General features: G+C 39.7%; 3 protein-coding genes across 3 annotated transcripts; all 3 read right to left on the bottom strand.

Moving 5' to 3' along the window:
* Nucleotides 1-5: 5 nt before the first annotated feature.
* On the bottom strand, nt 6-1425 carry mustn1a (musculoskeletal, embryonic nuclear protein 1a). Its single transcript, XM_023267329.3, has 3 exons — nt 1248-1425; nt 1021-1147; nt 6-673 (listed from the first exon to the last, which is right to left on the bottom strand). The coding sequence occupies exons 1-3, from the start codon at nt 1383-1385 to the stop codon at nt 585-587; spliced, it is 354 nt and encodes a 117-aa protein (XP_023123097.2). The 5' UTR covers nt 1386-1425; the 3' UTR covers nt 6-584.
* A 1236-nt stretch (nt 1426-2661) lies between these two features.
* Nucleotides 2662-5739, bottom strand: rft1 (RFT1 homolog). The gene is made up of 10 exons (XM_023267352.3): nt 5471-5739; nt 5301-5386; nt 5065-5187; nt 4693-4984; nt 4468-4602; nt 4093-4353; nt 3856-4000; nt 3634-3739; nt 3293-3542; nt 2662-3154 (listed from the first exon to the last, which is right to left on the bottom strand). Exons 1-10 carry the CDS (start codon nt 5531-5533, stop codon nt 2990-2992), a joined length of 1626 nt encoding a protein of 541 aa, XP_023123120.1. The 5' UTR covers nt 5534-5739; the 3' UTR covers nt 2662-2989.
* A 1828-nt stretch (nt 5740-7567) lies between these two features.
* Nucleotides 7568-22635, bottom strand: prkcda (protein kinase C, delta a). The gene is made up of 18 exons (XM_023267310.3): nt 22435-22635; nt 19481-19610; nt 19132-19331; nt 18982-19048; nt 18706-18862; nt 18317-18348; nt 18024-18109; nt 17366-17495; nt 17176-17276; nt 15954-16050; nt 15677-15807; nt 14405-14578; nt 14056-14147; nt 11260-11322; nt 10468-10606; nt 10176-10364; nt 8672-8800; nt 7568-8580 (listed from the first exon to the last, which is right to left on the bottom strand). Exons 2-18 carry the CDS (start codon nt 19587-19589, stop codon nt 8422-8424), a joined length of 2055 nt encoding a protein of 684 aa, XP_023123078.1. The 5' UTR covers nt 19590-19610; nt 22435-22635; the 3' UTR covers nt 7568-8421.
* Nucleotides 22636-23386: the final 751 nt, after the last annotated feature.

The raw sequence follows: 23386 nt of genomic DNA, 5'->3' as shown, positions 1-23386 counted from the left end.
AGAAATGGCATTTTTCCCACAGACTTTTTATTTAACATTGTGTAGTTTTCAACTTAGACATATTCTAGGCACAACAGTGAGTTGTGTAAAGCTCTTTTTTGTATGTTCATCAGGATTAGTTGCAGCTGTGCATTTTGCTTTGAATATATCCTCTAAAACTCAGCTGATGCTGGTGTAACCCTTTAATAACAAATTAACAAAAATATCAATTTGAAACTAATCAATTATTACTTAGATGTTTAAGCATGTTACTTAGCAGTCTATTATACAGAAAAAACATACCTTAACTATAAATTGAACTGTCAGATTTCTTTTTTAATGATTTATGTATTTCTAATTTGACCATACTGCCCTAAAGACACTATTGAGTTCTAGCCATGGTTGTGCTGTTTACATAGAGGTGCAGGATTTTCATATTGCAGTGACATATGAGCACACAGTATAAAGACTGGAGCAAAATATGCGCAATACAATAAAGCATAAAAATAGGATTTCCATTGCCTGAAGTACAGCAGGAAAACAACTGATCTAAAGCCCTTAACATGGACCAGGTGCCCTCCAGTCATGGTCAGGACGTTTCCTTCTTACTTGGGAGTTGATCTTGTGTTGAGAACAGTCTCTGCTCCTGACCTAGCTCTGCTGAACACCGAGGGAGCAGCTTTGCCCGCTTTCTCTGTGAAGAAGAAAAAAGAATCGACAATCAGGATATTTCACTGAGTGGAGCAGTAAGAAGGGTTACATAAGACTGTTCATGTTCACTTTATAAGTACACAAACTTCCTCCCACTGGGCCAAAGAGAGGAAGAGAGACAGTTCTGTTTGACTGGAATCTCCCATCATTACAAGCCTTCTTCCCTCTCTGTATATGGAGTGGAAACTTGAGCATCATGGGAAACGCCCCTCACACAAACTCCAGCCATGATGTGATCTCAGCTTAACCAGATACAGAAACTAAAGGACTGTTTCCTTTCACTATCATCCAGTGTCAAATCACTTTCTATGTGTGTTTATGTGTCCTCACCGCACTCCTCCATGACTTCAAATGTCTTGCTCTTCGCAGGCCCACTAAAACCCAGTCTGTTCCTTGCTTCAGTCACGTCTTCTTCTCTCACTTCAGGACGCTGTATCTGTTCGTCTTCCTGAGCGGGCTGAAGGACAGTAAAAGAAGAAAATTCAAGAGATTCATTCCACAATTCCTTTCAACAGTGTCAAACATTATGTCTTGTTTTGAAAACTGAGGAGTCTTACTTGAGACATGATGGTCAAGTCGCTGAAGATAAGAAATTCTCCTCTTTCTGTCAGCTGTCTCTCTCGTTTTCCTGCAGGTCCAGCCCAACACACACTCACATATATACACAACCTAGCAGTGGTTCTCCGGTGGACCATAAATCTGCTCTTAGCACTAATAAATGACGTAATGAGAGAGCTTACTCCTCCTCTTTTCTGTCTCTCTGCCTCTGGGTTTTCTCATGGTCTGCTCTTCTCTGCTTACAGTAGAAAATGATGAGATCACTGCTGCAACTTCTGGCATTACATTTCATCATATAAATCCTAGAGATCCAAGAAGAACATGAATATCTGTTTGGGTAGTTCCCCTCGTCACTACTGCAGTGAAACAACCACTTTCTAACACCAATGGCAACAAGCAAGCCAAGCAAATTGGACTCAAAGTTCAGAAGTAATGACTCAAAAGATAAGTACTTGTCTGTCTTGAGATATTCCACCAAGCTGGCAAAGTCTATATCATTCATGATTCGTGCAAATATATGTTAAAAAGAAACTCAGAGGAGGATAAACAAGCATTGCACTGCTGTAAAAGAATGCCACTCCCTCCCCTTCCTGCTCATTTTCTATAATTACAGCATTATTCAGTCCTTAGGGACCCTAAATTCAGTGGTAGTTAGTAGAGAGGACAGATCAACAAATAACTACATAGCGTTTCCCAGCAACATAATCACTGACAATCAAAAAATAATAAATAAAATCACAACTCAAAACTAAAAAAAATAAAGCCATATCTCTGGTGCCAGCCTGTGCACTATGAAATCAGTATTTCTTACAATACAAACTCAAGCTGGTCCTCATAAACAAAGGCAAGGCCCAAGCAAGTGGTCCTGATTTACACTCGTCTCACTGTATTTTAGTTTGTGTCGTTTGTTGTCTCCATCAGTTTACGTGACCTACCACTTGGTGGCTGAGTTGCTGTCGTTCCCACACACTTCCACTTTCTTATAATACAGCTGACAGTTGACTGTGGAATATTTAGGAGAGAGGAAATGTCACGACTGGATTTGTTGCACAGGTGGCATCCTATCACAGTTCCACGCTGGAATTCACTGAGCTCTTGAGAGCGACCCATTCTTTCACAAATGTTTGTAAAAGCAGTCTGCATGCCTAGGTGCTTGATTTTATACACCTGTGGCCATGGAAGTGATGGAACACCTGATTCTGATTATTTGGATGGCTGAGCGAATACGTTTGGCAATATAGTGTATATCCTGCACTGCACCAATGGATGATTAACTACAACTGTAGAATCACACTTCACAGCAATGCACTCCCTAAAAACAGCTCAAGTAACAGCTTGAATCTTGCAAAAAAGTAAAAATCATACATTCCACTATTTCTTTCTTTTGCACTTAATTAACTCTAACACCGTGAATAGGAATTAAGTTGCCTTTTTTATTTATGTAAAAAAAAAAAGGCCAGTAACAAATTTAACAGTCCTCTTAAAAATACATTCATCTTTTTCATCCACAATTAAATCCTGAAACAGTCATGACATTTCTTCATTATTGTACGTACAACACAGGAATGTTACAGTAAAAAAAAAATCACACAGACACACACACTCATAACACATGTGAGGTCTATTCAAAATACGTTTTTCCCCTGCTTTCACATAACCAGTAACTGTCAAACAGTGGCTTCACTGTTTGTAATGAAACAGATCTTTCCTTCCACTCAGGTGCGAAAATGTTCTGCTTAATTTAAATCTGTTTCTTTCTGTATCGCGGCAACAGCTGAGTTCTCACAAACTCAATAAGTTGGGTCTCTGTGAGGAGAACAGCTCCAAGCACACCAAGCAGACACACTGCGCCCACACCGATATGGACCAGCCTCAGCAACCAGCCGCTGTCACAGCAGAAAACAGCCTAAAATCAGACAACACAGTAGCACAAGTTAGGGCCACATATTCGAAAAGATTCAAAACAGAAAAACAATAGTATATTATATTGAATAAAGCTGCTATTTAATAGCTAACACTTAGATAAAACCCGGTTATTTGGTACCTCAGAAATTGCTGTGACAACGGCACTGACAGCCAGTGCCAGCAGGAGGAGTGGGGAGGGCAACAGGCCTCGCAGAGGTTTCCACTGACTGAACTGGAAGTAACGGTGTATGTAAAGGAGGCTGTGGAAGATGCGGAGGCCCATGTTAAGGCAGTTTGCCAGTATGAAGCCGACACCACCAGCCCACCATGTCAGCATGTATGACAGGAAGAGGAAGGACACAGACAGAGCCAGCATGACCAGGTTATACCTGAGGACAACACAGAAGCACAGTGTTAATGGACACTTTACATACACTGTAATAACTGTATCTGTAGCAGTGTGTGTGTCTACATTCTCACTTGTCAACTTCTTCTTGGCTCATGGCAGCAAACACAAAGCACTCTGTAACACCATTTACAGCAAGCAGGAGGACGTAGCAGCTGTAGCATCGCAACAAACTGGGTCCTTCAACAGAATTAAGAGCAAAGTACAATACTGAAAGCACCTCAAAAAAATATTCATTGATTGTTATGTTACTTATGTTGGTGTCTCTTGCTGTGACTGGATAGTAGCTCACATACCTGCCCCATTACTCAGCAGAGAGCCACCATAAATATCCAGAGCCAAGTGAGAGTAAGCATAGCCAAACACTGTGATAATCAGACCAATCACCAGCACCAGTTTCAGCAGGCGCTCCAGCACTTCAGCTGCAATAGCAACTTCTTCCTGTAAGCAAAACCCACAAGAGGTAAAATCAACATTGATTACTGCCTAGCCATTCACACGGATATGTTTGCGTATATTTTCACAGTTCAGACCTGTTTCTGACTTTTGACATCACGTCCTCTCTCCAACACTTTGGCAAAAAAGATGTAGAAGCTTTCCTCAATTGGCAAGAAGATGAAGCGTGCCACCATGGAGCCCAGATTATTGACAATATCATAAACACCCTGGTCTCCAAAGCTGAGGACGTTCAAGAAGGTCATGACGTAACGCTCGCCTTCTGTCAGGATCTGCTTCAGGAAGGACTGCTTGAAGAAGCTCCATGTCAGCCGGGCTAACGTCCAATCAACTAGTGGCTTTAAAAACGGCAAATGGAATATCAGTTCTAAATCTAAAACAGAAAATGTTCAAACTCACAGTGTTGCGTTGTGAACATAAACAATAACTAATGCATAATAATATGCTATTACCTCTCCATCAGCTCTGCAGGGCAGCAGATCTCGAACATGCTGAAGGGGGAAATTCTTCTTGGCTGCTTCTTTAGATCCCAAGAAACGAACAAAGTAAACAGCGTAGCATAACACCAGGAATCCTGTGTACACCAACTAAGAAAAGACCATATATAGCTTAAAATCAATAAAAGTTTAAGGACATATTAACAGAAATAATATGGAAGACTTCAGCAGATGTCTTACATGAGCAGCTGAGAAGATGTAAAGGCCCCATTCACGGGCAAAAACCACCAGTACTACAGTTACACTGCACTTAGCAATCATTGCTAAGCTCTCAGCGACCACTTTCAGTCGAACAAACATGTGCGCTTGAGCCAAGACCCAAAGAGGCTCAGCTAGGAGCTCCTGTACTCCTGCTAAGGCGAAAAACACCACAGCAGGACCATAGTAAGGGACAGTCTCAGCATCTGGGATCTCCAGGAGCCACAACCACACACAGGCCAGCAGGGCTGCCCATAACACACCAAGTGGCACTCTGAAACATGAGAAAAAAGAATTAGATTTGGGCATCATAGCTAAAAGCATGATATCAAAAAGCTAATTCTGTCTACTCACGTCAGCCATAGTAGGTTAATAATTGGTCTCCAGCTTTGATTTGTCGCTGATTCCCCACTCAAACAAGCTCTCCGGAAAGCTTCTCTGGATAAAAACACTAATGTGGAATACAGCAGTGTAAGCCTGCATGATAAGGACAGAAAAAAAACACGTTACAGCATCTGGTGCAGTGAAATCTAGTAGCATTGTGCTATTTCATTGCCTCTGACATTCTCACAGCCCTCTTTCCTCTTTACCTGACATTGACGACCCCAATCAGCTCTCTGGACACAAACCGCAGAGTGAAAGCATTCAGTAAGAAGGTAAGAACACGGAACATCACCTAGACATAAAAACAGTACAAAACAACATTAACACGACATCTACAGTGTTTTGTTATATATGGCTCAGTTATGTGTTTATTTACCTGGAGCAACACATTATACGATGCTAAAGTGGACGCATTCTTCAGTATATCCTGAGAGCTCATTTTGATTTCTTCTGACTCGTTACAAACTTCTATCAAGTGTAGGGTCGACGAAATATCCGCTGCTTTCTATGAAGAAAAATCATTATACTGTCATACCGTGAAAATTGTGAATTTGACTGTCTGAAAACCGATAACAATACTCGTTTTCCTAATGAGCCAGCGTGAAGTGACAAGTGTCGGGCAGCAGAAGAGGGCTGGAAGCCGGAGAAAACAAGTACTTCCGTACACATTGTACGCAGGGACGTTACGTGGTGACGTCAGAACGTTTATTCAGCGTGGTGCCGCTAGAGGGCGTAACCTTCCTGCTGATAATCTCTGAGAGCTGATTGGTTCATAGGCAACCGGTACGTCTGTACGGAGAATCTCCATTCGATCAAAGGATAAAAATGTGTAACACAGTGATTGTAGCAGGTAAATTCTACATCCATAAAATAACACAAACAAAACACAATTTATTCTTTAAAACAGGTTTCAAAAATATATAGAAGCGCTTTATATCAAGGAACATTTATCATACTAACATTTTTTGCCATATTTCCAAAAACAGTACTTGAATGAAGTTTACTGGTTGTAAAAGCAGTTGAGTCTATGACAGTGAGCATGTCTCTTATCTAAATGAGAAACTTTTTTCTCTGTTCAACAAGTGCAAAGATCTCTTGTATAGGTGCCCAATATTGTCTGTAGATTTTTGATTTGGTTCTCTTATGGAACTACAAAGCTAAAGTAGTGATATTTGTTCCTAGAGTGTTTCAAGTCAGGTCGAAAAGAAAACACAACAAAGCTTTAACCTTTGTTCTCTCGGCTGTTGACTTTATTTCACCAAATTTACATAACAATGCTGGTAAATACTACTTCATTCACAGTATTTTATTGTGTTGTTTCATCAGAGTCAAAGTGGACAAAGACATGAGGCAAACACATATTCAACCTAAACCAGGAGTACAATTGTCATTTGATAATTGGTTGAACAAAGTTTCAAATCTACTAAATGATAAGAGGGTAAAAGCTGCTACAGTCAGTGTTCAAGTGCCACATACCCAACTAAGTGCAAGGAACACTGACATCTCTTGAAGATACAGGATAGAAGTACGAAAGTATCAGAACAAATATTTAAACAAATATTATGACAAACCTGGGGATGTTGGAAGAATCAATTCCTTCAACATGTCAGAGGGCTAACATCATGTCAGAATTTTAAAAACAAAATTAAAAAGTTGCTTAAACACATGGACAAAAAGTACAAAAGCAAAGCCATAAAATATTGTCAAAAGGAACCATGACAAGCTCAGTTCTTAATTGATGCCTAAACACTCCACTGAATAAATGTGTGTTTGCCTCATGTCTTCGTTCACTTTGACTCTGATGAAGACACGGTAGTGTTAAAATGTTTGCAGTCCATTTGCGCTATAAAGGTTGTTAGTTAGGCATTGTGCTCCTGTCCTCATTTCTTCTCTGGAAATCTGGTGAGGTCAACTGTTGCAGCTGCATTTTTGCTGGAAAATGTGCAGGGAACCCTGGTTCTACTATATACTGCAAAATTTAGTGAGTATCACCTACAAAACTGGAAGGCCAAAGTGAACGACATTGAGGTCTACTACAATAAATCTCTTTATTCTTATCAACAGACCAGATTTTTGCCAATCTCCAGCAAGGTTCACCTTATCAAAACTGTAATTTAGGGATTAAATAACAGCCTTTTAAAAATGAGTCAGTAGATGCTGATGTTTTTGAATGTGTTGTGGAAATTCTTAATTACAACTCTACCAAGTTCTGTGTAACAGAAATGAAGCATAACAGATGCCACTTCAGTATTAGTCATAGTAGTATCAGGCAGCCTCTTCAATCAATGTGTCACACTTGGCAACCTTTGAAAGATAGTGCCATTTGCTTTTTGGTTTGTAACAGACATAATCATGTCACAGTCCAGTGACCTTCCAGGGTGAAAGAAGTAAGAATGTGAATTATATCACTACAGACTAAATTCAGAATGAATATTCGTAACAGCATTTAAGGAGTTTAAAAAGAAGCACAGCCTTGGGAGTTGATGGTTTTTTTAATCAGATGTAAAATATGGAGACAGTAAAAAAAGTACATCCTCAGCGAACCGATATACATGATACAACAATATACATATACATTGTCCTATATACAGCAGTTCAGTGACTTTCCACTCACTGATTACACTCGTGCAACATTAACAAACTTTTTGTATCCATGGCTGTGTGTACACAGTCTGCCTCCATCCACAGACAGGACCGCTTAATACAGCTGAGAACAGCTGCAGCCGTTTACATTTGATCTTTACATGGCACTTTTCGCTCATCCACACAACCACAAGTTTCTCTTATTCATACAGCTCTTCTGACTCATCAACTCAAAGGCAAGAATTTAGATGTTTTAAAAACATATTAACATTAATTATTAAGCCATATTTTTAAAAGATGGATAGGTTTTGGTTGGTCTGAGATTTCTAAACATGCAGCCACCTTATTCACAGTCTACATCTGAAGTACACAGTACAGTTTCTCCCCTCTTTCTAATTTTCTATCCTCAGTTGGATTGAAGTGAATGTAAAAGGGACACAAAATGGCTGCAGATGGTAGCAGTGACGTCAAGTGGAATGTAAGGATTTTTAACCTCCCACCCTTATATTATTACTCATACAGGCTTACACAGCCTAGACAAATAATAAGCATGCGCACAAACACAATAACATCAATATATACAGTACAAGACCCTGGTTCTAATTCTATAAGTACCCACAGACAAGAGTTTGTGCTTAAATTAAGGTTACAGAAATACTGACAGTAGAACAGGTCATTCATCTGCAAGTGAACTGCCCCATTAACAGTAGAAAAGTAACCTGAGTCAGACAGGCATTACAACAATCACTTTTCTAAAAGGTGCTCCATTTTGGGGTTTATGAATGAAAAACCAGCGAATGCCGACTGGTCCATGGAATCTATGAAGTTCTTATCGCTGTGGGATAGACGAGGCTTCTCGCTGAGGAACTCCCGATCAAAGTTGCTGCAGTCGTTTGGTGCTTTCTGTAATTGACCGCAAACAAAGATTAGCACAATACATAAATCAGACACTCATCACATATTACAGTATTCCTCAGTGATGTGTGGGGCGTACCACTTTGGGTTTGAAGGGGGGTTCAACCTCTCTCCTCTCCAAGGCCTGCCAGTTAATGGTCTTGAAGAAGGGATGTAACCGGATGTTACCCACAATTCCTAGCCTGCGAGTGGGGTCCCTTTCAAACAACTGGGGAACAACAACAAAGAACAAAGGGAAAGCAAAGTTAGAAAGGTTAAGGTATATCTTACATCGAAGTGGCTGCAAAAAGCTTTATAAAGATTGTCGAAGAAATTTCACTTAGTCCTTTGAAATTTGCTGTAGTGGGGTGTTTATTGGTTGCACAGTTGCAAATAGCAAATGTGACAAATAAGGCCAAGATGTATGAATCTACAGAAGTCTCCCTATGTTTTATAATATATGCCCACACTCAACCAATTAGTCTAACAGCTGTGGTGAAAGTTTCCTGCATGTTTGAGCCAGCTAACTTCCCAGTTCATCCACACGAAAGCATGGAACAAATTGACTTTTTCCTCCATGGCATACTCCATTGGCACTCTGTGGATTTAGGTCAGAGCTTTAAGAGGGTTGTTCTATGAGTTTAATTTTGTCCTGGCCAAAATATTCTTTCAACTGGCTGTTGTTTTGCTTAAATCATTATCCTTCTGTCACTTCGATTGTTTTTTTGACAATATTTGTTGAGTTTGCCACCAAAACTCCTCCATAAACTTTGGAGTTCATAGTTCCATCCACTAATTCAAGTTCATTAACATTACTTTACAAAAAAAAAGCCCCAGATGTTGACTTTCCAACCTTCATGTCTCCCTGTATTATTATCGTAGCCTGGTAGGACTTCTTCCCCTTGTTTTCTCCACTAAAATGTTTCACAATCAGATCCATGTAGGCTGAATTTAGACTCATCGAATATAACACACATTTCTGAAACTCTTAAACTGCTGTCTTTCTGCACGTTAATCTAAGCTGACTTATTCTTTGAGCTTATGAAAGGTTTCTGCCGGATCACTCTTCTCCTGTACCACAGCTGTTGATCCTATTTGAATAGTCTGTGAATTGAGTTGTATCTGGTAATTCATATATATCTCTGAAGTGATCCTTGTGGCTGTTTCTATCCTTTTTTCTTGTTTTCAGCCACAGGTTGTTCATTTTAGAACCTTCTGACAATACAGCCAAACGTGGAGGATAGAAGTTTGTGACGGAGAACGCGATTTTTCTATGCAAACCCACAATGCTTGAGCTTTTGTGAGTTCTTCCATTTTTGGAATTGCTTTTAACTAACCAGTTCCAAGTAACAATGGGCATGTTCCAGTAACTGGTCCAACATTTTGCTGCCATTTGGAGGAGTATTTTCATGCTTTGTCCTGGTTTATTTATTGAAGTTAAAAATATTAGTTTAGAGTTGTGCTAAATGTGTTTTTCTGTGGATCAAAATCTAGTATAACACTGTATGGAATACCCTTATGAAGCCTATGGAAGTTTGCTGATAGTTTAACATTCCTTAATGCTGTCTAGATTAACTGTTTTGTTTGAACTGTATGGTACAGACCCGCTCAAGGAGGTCTTTGGCCTCTTTGTTGATCCAGCGAGGATAGTAGGGAGTGTCCATGCGGATGGACTCAAACAACTCGTCTTCATCATCTCCATGAAAGGGCGACTGCCCAACCAGCATCTCATACAGCAGCACGCCAAATGACCACCAGTCAACTGAGAACGAGTATTTCTGTCCCAGTAGGATCTGTTGAAACACAAAATTATAAATTAGAGTTACAGCAGACAGACACTAAAACCTGTTTGGAATATTGGAATATTTTGGAACAAAACATTTTGGAACACTGTACCTCTGGAGCGATGTAGTCGGGAGTACCACAGAAAGTCGTGGCACGATTCTCTCCAAACACATTCTCCTTGCACATGCCAAAGTCAGCAATCTTTATGTGCCCCTCATGATCCAGCATCACGTTGTCTAATTTGAGATCTCTGGAAACAAAACAATTAGAGCAGAATTGGAAATAAATGTGAGATGTTTGAAGATAACAGACAAAATTAACAGTTTAAAGAAAATTTTAATCTTCATCTTTAGAACACCAGTCAAGAAACAAACGCTTATGAAATGTTTTTAAGGACCATACTAATCGTAATGATAGAATTTACATATTGCAGAAATCTGAAACTTGCTTGCAAAAAGTAATTTAAGTGAGTTTAATTCACAATTTTTAGGGGTTAATTTACTGTATTAGTTCACTAGATTTTTTTAGAAGCTATATTATTCTTACATGGTCAAGAAATTCCAAGCAGTTATTCATCAAATTTTTGAGTCACCGTTCACACCCAAAGAGATGAACAAATTCACATTTTCTTCTTCACGATATCCATGCTTCATTGTTTTTTTTAATTTTTTTTTTTTTAATCATTTTTGGCTTGCACCCACAGTGACAGTTTTCTCAACAGTCCTTGCTCACAACTGCATTGCCACAGAATGATAAAAATGTGTCAAAATGTGTGGGATTATCTAAGCAAGTTTAGAGTTCATTTTCATATTGGACTTGCAACTAAACCAAAATCATGAGTTAAGGAAAAATGGGAGAGAAATTAATACTTTTAAGTGTATAAGCTATACATTCAGCTCTGACCTGTAGATGATCCCTTTGGAATGTAAGAACTGAAGACCACAAATGATCTCGGCTGAGTAGTACCTGGGAAGACAAAGATGGCAGAGACAGACAGATATCAGCTACTCATCTCTGATGGAAAGCTACAGGCTCGCACTGTAGCCAACTCGCTGCGTAGTTGGGAGCTGAACACTGGTGTCACTGCAGACTCATTTCAGTGTAGACCTAAATTATTGATTAGGACATTTGTATGGAGTAGGAGACAGGTGAATAACGCTCTCATAATGTGAAACCCAAGAGCTGCTGTGAGCCGAAAGATTAGCCTATCACTGACCTGCTTCTCTTGTCATCTGTGTCAGGTGAAACGACTGAGTCCTGAGAGCAGACAGAGAAGCTGTCGCTCTAACCCAGTTCCTGGTTATTCACTGTAAATGACCCGCTGATAAGGACTGAAAAAGCTGTCAGGTTTTATCTACTAAATATTGTGCACTTAACAGCAGTATACTGGCTCTCATAGACCAAGCTAGAATGTGCACTCATATGTATACGTATATCTAAAACTGCACTATGAACAACACTATAAATGCAAGACAGACTGTAAAATGAAGTCTAGATTGGAATTGGAATTGGAAGTGGTGGAAGAAAGTTGGGCTCTGCTGCGGGAAGAATTTTGAAATGATGGACTTGACTCTCTTCGATAGGTCAACAGGTTAGCAGTAGCTACTGGGAAAAAAAGGCCTTTGTGTTGCTAAAGAGGTCGCTTGAAACTCTGCAGTTCAGTCGCTGCCTAAGGAAAAATGTTACACAACCAAATCCAGGAGACACATTCTATTCGACTGTGACAGCTTGTGCAGCAACACACAAGATTATCATGTTTAAACTCGGGATGTGATGACAACCGATTCTTCAAAACTGAGCTGATGCCAAATATGTGGAAACGAGATGGTACTTTTTTTTGTGTCACATAGAAGGTACTGTTAATCTTATAGTTCCTGGAGATACTGGAGTAGCAAGTGAAGTGTAACAACAGGTCTGCTGCAACTTCTTAAAAAACACCCCAGTATTTGATGTGGTATATCAGATACAACCAAAGGCAGGATGCAAGAGGTCTCACAGAGCATTTAAAACAAAAGGAAGAAACACTTCAGACTTATCTTAGCAGCTCAAACACAGACATCCGGATCTGTACATATTATTTACAGTGAGTGTGTGTGAATCGTAAACTCTACATTAACAACTTCCTGTCAAAATGTTTAGATCCTACAATGTTATTGTTGGCAAATTGGTACAGTTGCATCTGCTGTAGCAAAGCTCCACTCACAATGTTGACAGACACTATCTTGTTTAGGCTAGCTCATAACATGAGCTGGGAGGTGCTCATAAAATTAGAATACTGCTGTCATTACCATGCAGTCTGTCACAATATAACTTATTGTGTGGGAATGTCAGAAACAGACTGTGCATATGTTGAAACTGAAGAATTTGTTTTGAAAAACATCCATTTGAGTGATTTTTATTATTTTTGGTACAGAACTTGCTGTAGAAGTAGAGTATTTCTGTGGTTTTGACTCTGACTACCAAATTTGAGGTATAGTGATATCCCTAATTTAAATGCAGACACATAAATGAATGCGTTGTAAGCTGATGAAAAGACCCACTCTCTCTGTTTCGCTCACTGAGGATAAAATATCCAAGATGAATACAGTCTCTGAGTGAGGAGGATTTGAGTGTATGCCAACACAGGATCAGGTGTCTGTGTTTGCGTAGTAGAGAATTAACTCCTGTCATTTCACAGGTCCAAGAAGCAGCCACTGGTTTAACTACAGGAGATGTAACAGCACAGTAAGATCAGTCACTGAACACACCAGTTGTTTTAAAACCAGAAAGCAGTATGTAAAGCACTGTGCTGGTTTACAAGTGAGAATATGCAATGAATAATAAGCATTCAGGCATGACAACACAAAACTAGATTTCACAACTTTACATGGTTCTCAAACCAACTGTCAGTTTCGTTTTACTTCTCTGCTAAATAGACCCAAACCAAACTGATTACCCTACACTTGCAAGGTCAATTTGTGCTCTAAAACTGGGAAAAAGAATCCCTCTAAGTCCCTTCACATAATACAAAATACATTCAGCTTATTGCTGTCTTTTTTCAAGAAAGACTTTCTTATATTTGAAAAGGAAATGATTTTCTATTTTTGATCAGTTAAAAAAACACATTTTGTCTGTTTGAAAAATCACGTAAAATAATCATTGCTCTTTTGTTTTCTTGAAGCTTCATCTGTGTGTCCAATAGTATCTACCACCTAAGAAATCTTAACAGGTTTGTAAATGTGCCACTTTTTCAAACTTTTGGACTTTGTAACACTTTATTCCACCAGATTGCCATTGTTTTTCTCTGGAGGGATTCCCGTAGTGTGATGAGAGGTGGGCGGGTGGTAGTAACTGATACCTCCCCATACACACACACATACACACACACACACACACACACAACAGTACACAGACACTAAGAACTGTTCATTCCTTACAAGGCCTGTCTGCTCATGTACAGCAGCTAATGGATGCCAGCCCTGCCTTAGTCTATAGGACTTCAGTATATAATAAAAAAGAAAAAAAAAGTGAGAGGGGGGACAAAAAGAGAGTAATTGTACACTCTTCTTCACAAGTGTCTGCTTTCCATAAGCCCATTGATCTTGTATGTATGTGTCTGTGAGCAACTGTATAGGCATGATAGCATTTAGTAATAATAGCAGGTAGTCTGTTTCCACTGAATATGTATGTTGTTGTGGTTGTGTGACCAGTGGGACTCACATGGCCCTGTAGAGCTCAAAGCGCCCTTTCTCCTGAATATGAAACATCAGGTCACCTCCATTCAGATACTCCATCACAAAGAACAGATGCTCCTGTGGGCAAGTTTTACTTTTAGTATAGAGGAAATCATTTCAAGTAGCAATTGAAAGAAAATGTGGCTAATAGATACATCGATAGTTTTATTTGTCATTGTAAAAAAATGCATACAACAAAATTAAGACAGCAACTCCGTTCAGTACAGCAACAAAATACACACATGCACATCACTGATGGAAATGTCATAAAGACATAAAAGCATCCTAAAACATATATACCAATAATAGTATCAATGGCATCAAAACTGGATTACCTTTGTCTGGAAGGTGGAGTAAAGGTGTGTGAGGAAGGGGTTTTCCCAGGCTAAAGCCAAGACTCTCTTCTCTACCATAGTGCACTCCACATCGTCATCCATCAGCACCACATCTTTCTTCAGAGCCTTCACGGCAAAATACTCCCCACGTCCCTTCAGCTCTGCCAGGAGAACCTGTAGAAGAGAAAAGAATAAATGCTGACTAAGTTATACATTTTAGCTACAGCTCACTGCAGTTTTAATTTTGTCAACAAAAACTAGAACACAACATATTCATGACAACCTATTTTTCAGTAGGAAAATGGAATCAAAAATAAATACAAAGTAATACTTCAAGACAAACTCTGATGAAATGTGTCATCCTTTTCATCAACAAATAGAAATAAAACAATAACGCTCAAGACCAAAAAATGGACAAACGAACCAATTACTTTTTAATGCAAAGTGATATTTAAGGAGCTGCAACATGTATGGAATCAGATGCCACCACAAATTTGTCTTATTCAGTAGATTTATCAGATTGATCTATTGCATTGTCATTAATTAAAGTTAGCCAGATTCCTTTAGTGTTACAGTCGGAAGAAATGAGCCAGTTCCAGGATTAATGATGATTTTCCATCTAAAGTTTCCTCTAGATGTTCACTAAAGAAAAAATGTTTGATAATAGTATTAATGAGAGCATGTAGTTGGGGGTAAAGCTAATGCTAAGTGAGCAGGGCGTACAGCAAGAGAGCGGGTCAGAGGTTGAAAATGATAATTCGATTTGCTGAGGAGAGTCCGTCTGTTGAATCACTGCAGAGCAGAGGGACGTGGACACTGAGCTTTTTCAATTAACTTCACCATAGATATGAATAACAAGTGCAACCATGGTAACCGTACACAACAATGGCGACAGCTGTAGCTTTAAAGTGCTTCAGTGATATAGAATGTACAGAATTTAAAAAGTTAAAAATGTCAGTGACAAAAGCTAGACTAAATGTTTATAGTTTTCAATGACTAAAATGAATTAAAATCAAATGACTAAATTTGGACTACAATTAATATACATTTACATATACATGACTCAGAATTAACACTGATTTACTGCTTGATTTAACACAAGCAACCTGTTGAGTTGTTTCTACAAGAGGCCTTTGGTTTTCATTTTATATGACAGTTGATAAGTGTCGACAGGAGTGTTGCTGGTTCACTTGTGATATCCTCTCACTCTCCCACTGGAGGTTTATAGACAGCATTCTCAGTTTAGTTCACACTGATGTGTTTGTTGTGTACCTTGCCAAAGCTGCCTTTTCCTAACACCTTGTGGAAGATGAAGTTGTCCACATTGATTCGGGTCAGATGGGTAATACGAGACTGTGGCCGTGGGCTGGAGTCCTCCCATAGTCTGCCATAGGGAGACGCATCTATAAACAAACATGTAAATTACTTATTCACATAATTCTATCAGAATTTTGCACAGTATCCTGTAGGTATTTTTATCAGTACAGAGCCTATACCGACAATATGAAGGCTTTGAAGTAAATGAACGTGAAGAAAAATGCTCACTGACCGGTGATGTCAAGTCCAGCAAGCTTGCTAACTTCATCATAGATTCCAATATCAGGCAGATTAGGCAGGTTTGGATCTGAACGTCGAGTGGATGATTTCTGATAAAAAACAGAAAGAAACAGAAAAATTATGCATGAGATAGCCAGACAAATAGTTTTCCAGCAATGGTCACCCATCTAGCTGTGTACATCCAGGGTAAACCCATTTTATCAGAATTTTCTCTCCTAAACAGCACTGTGAGAAAAACTAAACTACCCAGACTGTCTCTTGAACCAGAACCCTGTAAAGAGACAACAAGACATGGGAGTTCCAGAAAAAAACAGTCCTTAAACACACCAGGGCAAGAAGCTCAGGTTTACATGAAGGTCAGGTGTCACACTGAAAAATCTGTCAACACACACTGGTAACTGGGAGTTGCACATTCAAGTGAAACTCAATTCAATTCCAATGGCAATAACCAACATGTTATCACAGGACTATGATGTGTCGTGTCATATGATGCTTTGTCTGGGTCAGGATTGGTCTTAGTGCTGGCACAAATGTTAGAAATAGGCTCTGATAAGGGCTGAATTGAGGAGAATAATGGGGTCAAGGTTACAAAATAGGGGACCACCGGAATTCAAAGTAAAGCTGCACGCAAGACGGTGAAAAATAACATAAATTCTTCAATAGTTTCTATTTTTTTATCTTTTAGCAGATTGTATGATTCAGACATAAAGCTGTAATAATATCTAGCATACCATTTAAAAAAAATGTTTTGTCATTAAGCAGATGAAACTATTCTGAAACTTCAGCTATTTTTTTGCCACAAGATAGTTCAGTAGCACCTACTTGGACAACAGCCAAATAAGTGTTATTAAACTCTTCTCAAACTCAGCTCCAGACAAGGAACTCCTGAAGATAAAACAATGCAATTTTGTACATCATAAGTGTTTGAGAAAATACTTTAAATATCTTATTAGCTGGGCAGGACATTAAAATATATTAGGTAGTTCAGGATTCAGTTCTGTTATCATTATTAAAATTTACATCAGTAACTTCTTAGTAAATTTAGTTAATTTAATCAAATATCTGAAATGTCTTAAAAGTCGTGTTGTGATTTAGGGTATGATACTTGAGTCTGACTTTTCATTCTAATGTCTAAATTTACTTTGACCTATATACTTGAAAACACTTGATTTGAACAAGTTTTGAATAACTTGTGACTGTCTTCATGAACTCACCTGACTGACTTGTGTCAGGGCTTCAGCTAGTAGTTTCTGGTTGATACCACAAAGGTTGGCTACTTTATCCTGACACTTGTGATGGACATTCATGGCACAGTCTGCAAACAGAATAAAACAAGTCAGTTACACATGAAAGCAGGCGTACACTCCAGTAACCACCCAGTCAATCATATGTGCTGCTCTGTACCTTCACACTTGAGGCCTTGTTTGACCAGACCCCACAGCAGGCTTCCACAGTGGTCGCAGAAGGTGGGACTCATGTAGTTGTAGGTCTTGAAACGGTGCGGCATGTCAATTTTAAAGCGCTCCTTCTGGAACTGTGTGGACAAATGGCATTCATTATCTTTGTGGTGGGGGGAAACAAATTGAATAAGCGGCCTCAAACATCTCTGCACAACTCCCTCATCTTTAATCTTTTTTTTTGCTTTGTCTTCTACTATCCTGTCTGAGGTTAATCTGTCAGAATTCACCACGGTGATGAGTAAAAATTTCCTGGTTTCTTCTTTAGGCTGCCTGATTGAAAATGCTTCTCTGACACCACACCCCATCTGTTATTCACCTCCTGTGTGGGTGTGGGCATGATCATCCACATGCCTCTGTAATCTAGGTTAGTTGAGCTTTGACCAGCTTTCTCCAATCACCATCGTTGAGGAGAGCTTTATTGGAAGTGGTATCTGGTACCTTTGTATTAAATACTGATGCAGCATCACATGTAAATTTGGTGCAATGAGCACAAAAATCTGAGTGAACTAAGCTCAGACCAAACTGACTACTACACACTAACCTCTAGACATATGGACGACATGCACAGTACATGGTGTACTGCAGAAAAGTGTGTTACGTACCACAGTATCCCGACTGTTGGCAGCAGTACCAGTACATCTGCCGATGATTTTGTCTATGCATTTCTTGTGGATGGCAGCATTGCATTCTGAGAAAAAATGAAAGATAAAAGAGAGTTCCATACTTTCAGTATACTGACTCAGTATCTGAGCATCTCTTGCACAAACAATGGTAAAAAAACAGTGAAAACATATTTTTATTATATTTTTTAATGATCAAGTACACATATTCAATATATACCATCTATGGATTTGGCTGTTCTTTCAATGGTTTCTAAAAATGATTGTACACTTACGTCTGCATTTATAGCCTTGCTTGTTGAGTCCCCTGTGGGAGAAAAAGAGACAGAAAGGAGTTCATTTGTATCATTCTTTGATCATGTGCATGGTTTGCTGATCAATCACATGCTTGTGATAAGGAACAGATGAAGTGCAGAAAGCTGATTTGTGCATCATCATGTACCAACACTATCGGACCATCTGACATATAGTCTCAGCAGAACCTAACTCACCGTGACAGAAATCTGTCTACTCAGAGAGTGTTATACAGGGCCAAATGTCAGAGTTTCTTAACGCTATGTTTGTAATCTAAGAGTATCATTCTGTCTGGAGTTTTAGTTTATCTGATCAGTGGTTTCTGAGGTTAACTTTAGGTGTGTTCGTAGGAAGCATAAACTGTACTGACCAGACAAATTCTCTGCACACAGAGCAGAAAGTAGGTTGTCTGAAGAATGTGGCGATGAACTCGTGGTTCTTGATGAAATGGATCTTGGCCTGCTTGATGGCCCCTCGTCTACGGTTCAGAGTGGGAGCCTCTTCCTCCTTTGCAGCTTGCTTACTCTCTTTCAAACACAGACAAAAGCACAGATCAGTTATTGCACAACACTGCAATGAAAAAAAGGTTGTTTCAACAAGAAACAAGAAACAACAAAGAAAATGATTAAATTGTATTTCTTCTCACCTGTATCCACACCCTCCAGAAAATATTGCACTGCCATCATTACTTTCCCAGATGGATGAAGATCCACCTAAACATAAAACACAGATACAGTTAAAAATAATTCTGGGGTACTGCTCTGCAGGGGATAGAGGACAATCGGTGATGTCCTACCCAGAACTCAGCACGGCCATTTGCTTTCTTGCAGCGCTCAGCAAGGACAGACACGCCAACAGTGACCTCAGCCAGTGGCTCCTCCGCTGTCTTCATCAGCAGTACCTCAAGCACACGACCCTCATAGATGTGCGCATCAAAACTGGCTTTCCAGGCTGGGTACATGGTAGGTTTCCGCTGAACCAAGGTCTTACCTCGTTCTAAGAGGAAGATGGGCAGAGGAAGGAAGGACAAAAATAATATTTGGTGTTCTTAACCGCAGGAAGTAAGTAGGCATGATAACTTTGTTTAGAGAAATGACAACTTCTGTAAAAGACAGGGCATTGCATATTGTCAAAGATTCTCTCACCAGTTGACAAGGCTTCCTTCATCTTAATTGCACAAAACGGCGGGTCGGCCAGAGGAGGCAGGACGCCCAAGTCGTACGCGTTAAAGGCGATCCTCAAAAAAGGAGCCATGGTGACGAGTACCAGGGTCACCTGTTCATAGAAAAAAAAGAATAGTAATATCCTTGTGACAATTGTCTTTTAAACCATGCCGGTTACACATGCAGTTACATCTTTCGTAACATCCACTGGGTACATTCCCATAGTTTCATACTCTCATGCTGCAATACTACTGGGTCACATCTGACCACATGTACATTGTGAAAGCAAACAATATTAGAAAAAGAAGATAAGACAATGTCCCTTTCACTGGTGTCTGACAGACAGATTTCAAACACATTCCTGTTTCTGTCACTCTGTCAGACACCTGCATCAACACACAAAAACAACAGACAGCTGTGTCAGCAAGGACAGAGTAAATTCTGCTGACACTCACAAAAATTAGAGAAATTTGACTGTGCCATGACTTAATCTTGTACTTTGTCATCTCACTTTGAGACATTTTAACTCAGTCACACATGGGGAGAGACTACGATAGGTATTTTGTTGTATCTGACTCCAAAATGTTTGTAGGAAGCACAGGTAAAACTACAAACATTATTAACATATAATATAACATTATATGACCTGTATATTGTATTGTATATGCAGACAAAATTTACAGTTTGCTAATTTTAAATATTAAAAAGGATTGTTAGACCCACAGATTAGATAACCGAAAAAAGCGTTACATTAACGGACAGTCTCTTTAATGCACAATAGACATCTCTTGTGCATTAGAGGTGAAATATATACTGATAATGACAAACTGGCACAAAATCAATAGAGCTCTTTCTGCTGCACACAAGTTACTGCATGCATGATTTACTGCTTGCATAAGCTTACACGTGCTACAGACAGAGCCGCAAGTTTCTTCTCTAACCACTGATACTCTACTAGTTTCTGGATGAGAAATGCAAAATATGATTTCTGTTAATGTTACATCTGGCCAGGCATTCCAGTCACAGCCATGGTATCTATCAGTTCTATCCTGACAACTTTACACCCCTACATAATACATACGGCCACATTGTCAAATGTACTACAATCATAACTGTGTGTCTGCTGATTATTTAGGTCCCTGTCATTGTGCCTTTCTTTAGAGTATAGTTTCTGAGAGGCTGCATCTGCAACAGTGGAGGTGTTTACTTGTACTACAAAGGCAGAGCGAGCCTGAACATGTCGCTAATCCAAATACAAGCATGCTGTGCTCCACAGTATGCCTAGCTGGTATTCACAATCCTTAAAACCATAACCGCCCACACTGAGACGAGAAAAGTAAGACAGAAAAACGCACAGGCAAGAAAAAAAATCTGCACTAAAAGGGGAGAATGACTAACGACCATGTTCACTCACCCACTGCTGCTGTGATGTCAGAGTTTTGGGAGATAATCAATAGCAAACACACTCTGTGATTGAGGGCGGTAGTGATTGATTATCTAGCAAACTATTCATGTGCAGTTTCGATTTGTCCCATCTGGTAAATTCACTAGTTATGCATCATCACACTGTAACTTGCAAACTTCTACCAGACTTCCTATTTAGCTGTTTTGCCTTTTATAGTCTACTTCCTGATAACTGAATTCATGAACAACACAAAACTGTGTTTGTTCGCACGAGTAGCAAGTACTGTTACTATTACTATACTAAGGATATTATTACATTATCTTACCCAAATCTGGGCTTACACGCCTTGCTGTCACTGTCAAAACTGTGTTTTTTCATACATGCTTGTATATCAACAACAAATCTTAAATAAAGAGATGAGAATAAGATAACAAAAACGGGATATTGGGTGCATGTTTGTCTGTATACTAACATTACTATTAAGCTATTGGAAATAATAAAATAACAGGTGATTCAGAAAGAGAGAAGGGCGAGGAGCAACTGTGACAGGAAAGGTGGGAAAAGTCAAATGCAGAAAAAGAGACCACGCTTGCATAGTAATTTTCTGTATGGATGTCATCACCACTTTGATTTTTTATTTTTTTGACTACCTCTTATCATACAGTCTGTCTGCAATAAACTACACTCTTACTGCTGGTAATGGTTGATAACATGTCCTTACAAATATCTCTCACACACGTGCTGAAGGTGTAAGAGGTAATGCTGCCATCAGTCAGTAGATCAGATTTTATTTTATGAAACAGTTCAGCCTTTAAAGGATGTGGTTGAGTTTCAGTTAGCTGAACGCAGATGTCACCTCACGTCTAACTCACTACAGCCAGATTGTCTTCATGATACATAAATGTGATTTTTTTGTCTCTGTTCCCTTTTAATCATTGCTTCACTCCTCCGTTTTTGTTGTCAATACCTGCTCACATTCCTCCTCACGTTTGTGACTCAACTATAACGCCACATAGCCGCACATAAACAGTTCATACCCAGTGTATTTAGCCGGGGTTAGATATTTTGACCAGCCTCATGAAGTAAAGTGAAATGAAGTCCTGGCATCTCACCTGTCAATATGTGGTCGCCTGTTTTTTCCACAGCTGACCGTGTTTCGCCATCAACTCTGACAGCTCACAGAATCCGTCGCAATATTAAAAACAAAACAAAACAAAACAAAACAAAAAAACTGGGGCGACACTAGCAGCTCGAAAAAGTTGTTCCGAGATTTTAATGAGAACAACTGGGTAATAAAATTTGCCTTTACTGCCTCTTTAATAGCCCCGGGCAGAGCGTTAGTGCGGTACATTTTTAGCTAAACTGTGAGGAATTAGCTAACTTTAGCCTAACGGTTACGGTTTGTTTCCCCACAGATGACAGAAGAAGGTGGATGAGAAGAAGAAGAAGAAATGTACGAATTTGGTCTTTGGGCAACTTTATATAAACTCAAAGCGTGAAAGACTCAGAAGAAGAATAATGGCAGCCTCACCTCGTCCTGCAAACTCGGCGCTGTTTTTTTTTTCCTTCACCGTAGCACGACGAAAGTTGCTCTTTTCTCTTCCTCTCGTTTTTTCGCTCTGTGATTCCGTCGATTGAGGAAGTGTGGCGCGCGCTCGCAAGAGGCTTTCTCGGCGAGCTGTGACGTTTACGTGGTGCACACACACACACACACGCACACGCACACACACGCACGCACACGCACGCACACACACACACACACACACACACACACACACACACACACACACACACACACACACACACACACCAGTAGTTGCAGAGGAGTTGCACCCAACCCAGTTGCCCTAATTTAAATAAAGGTAATGCCAGTTATTATAATGTATTTTTCCACATGGGCAGTACGTTTCACGCACGCACGCACACACACACACACGTATACATCTGTTGCAAAAACACGTCATTTTCCACTTAACCCCCCCCCACCCCCACCCCCTCGTGTGATGCTGTGTGTTCATCACTGCAGACCTGTTGATCACCTGAACTGGAGCAAAAAAGAAAAAAAAGAGAAACATGCCCAGGCATCTCAGGCATCTATAACTGTACATAAAGATCTGCATTGCTGGTGAGTGTGCCCTAGATTACAGCCGAGTATGAGGGGGAAGCTTTTTTTTTTTTTTTTTTTCCATGTGAAGCGTTTGTGTGGCAGGGGGTGGGGTCACGTGGCTGGGACTGTAGGCTGCGGGGGCAGTTTTGAGGTCTGAGCTAGGTTTTTGCTGGTGAGGAGGTGGCAGATTTGGCTCCTGCAGCCAAAAAGGATCTTTTCTTGTTCTTCTAAACTAGCACACTAGTCACTTCAAATAATCCATATTCTTTATTTGTTTCACCCCTCTCCCCCTCATACATAAACATCCAGATATATATGTGTGCACAAATGAGCAAAGGAAAAAGCTGATGGATGCCAAATGAGCTTTTCTCATCTG

The sequence above is a fragment of the Amphiprion ocellaris genome, chromosome 5 (genome assembly GCF_022539595.1).
Source record: "Amphiprion ocellaris isolate individual 3 ecotype Okinawa chromosome 5, ASM2253959v1, whole genome shotgun sequence".
Classification (NCBI taxonomy): domain Eukaryota; kingdom Metazoa; phylum Chordata; class Actinopteri; family Pomacentridae; genus Amphiprion; species Amphiprion ocellaris.
The sequence above is the reverse complement of the archived record's forward strand: the minus strand, read 5'-3'. Positions and strand labels throughout refer to the sequence as shown.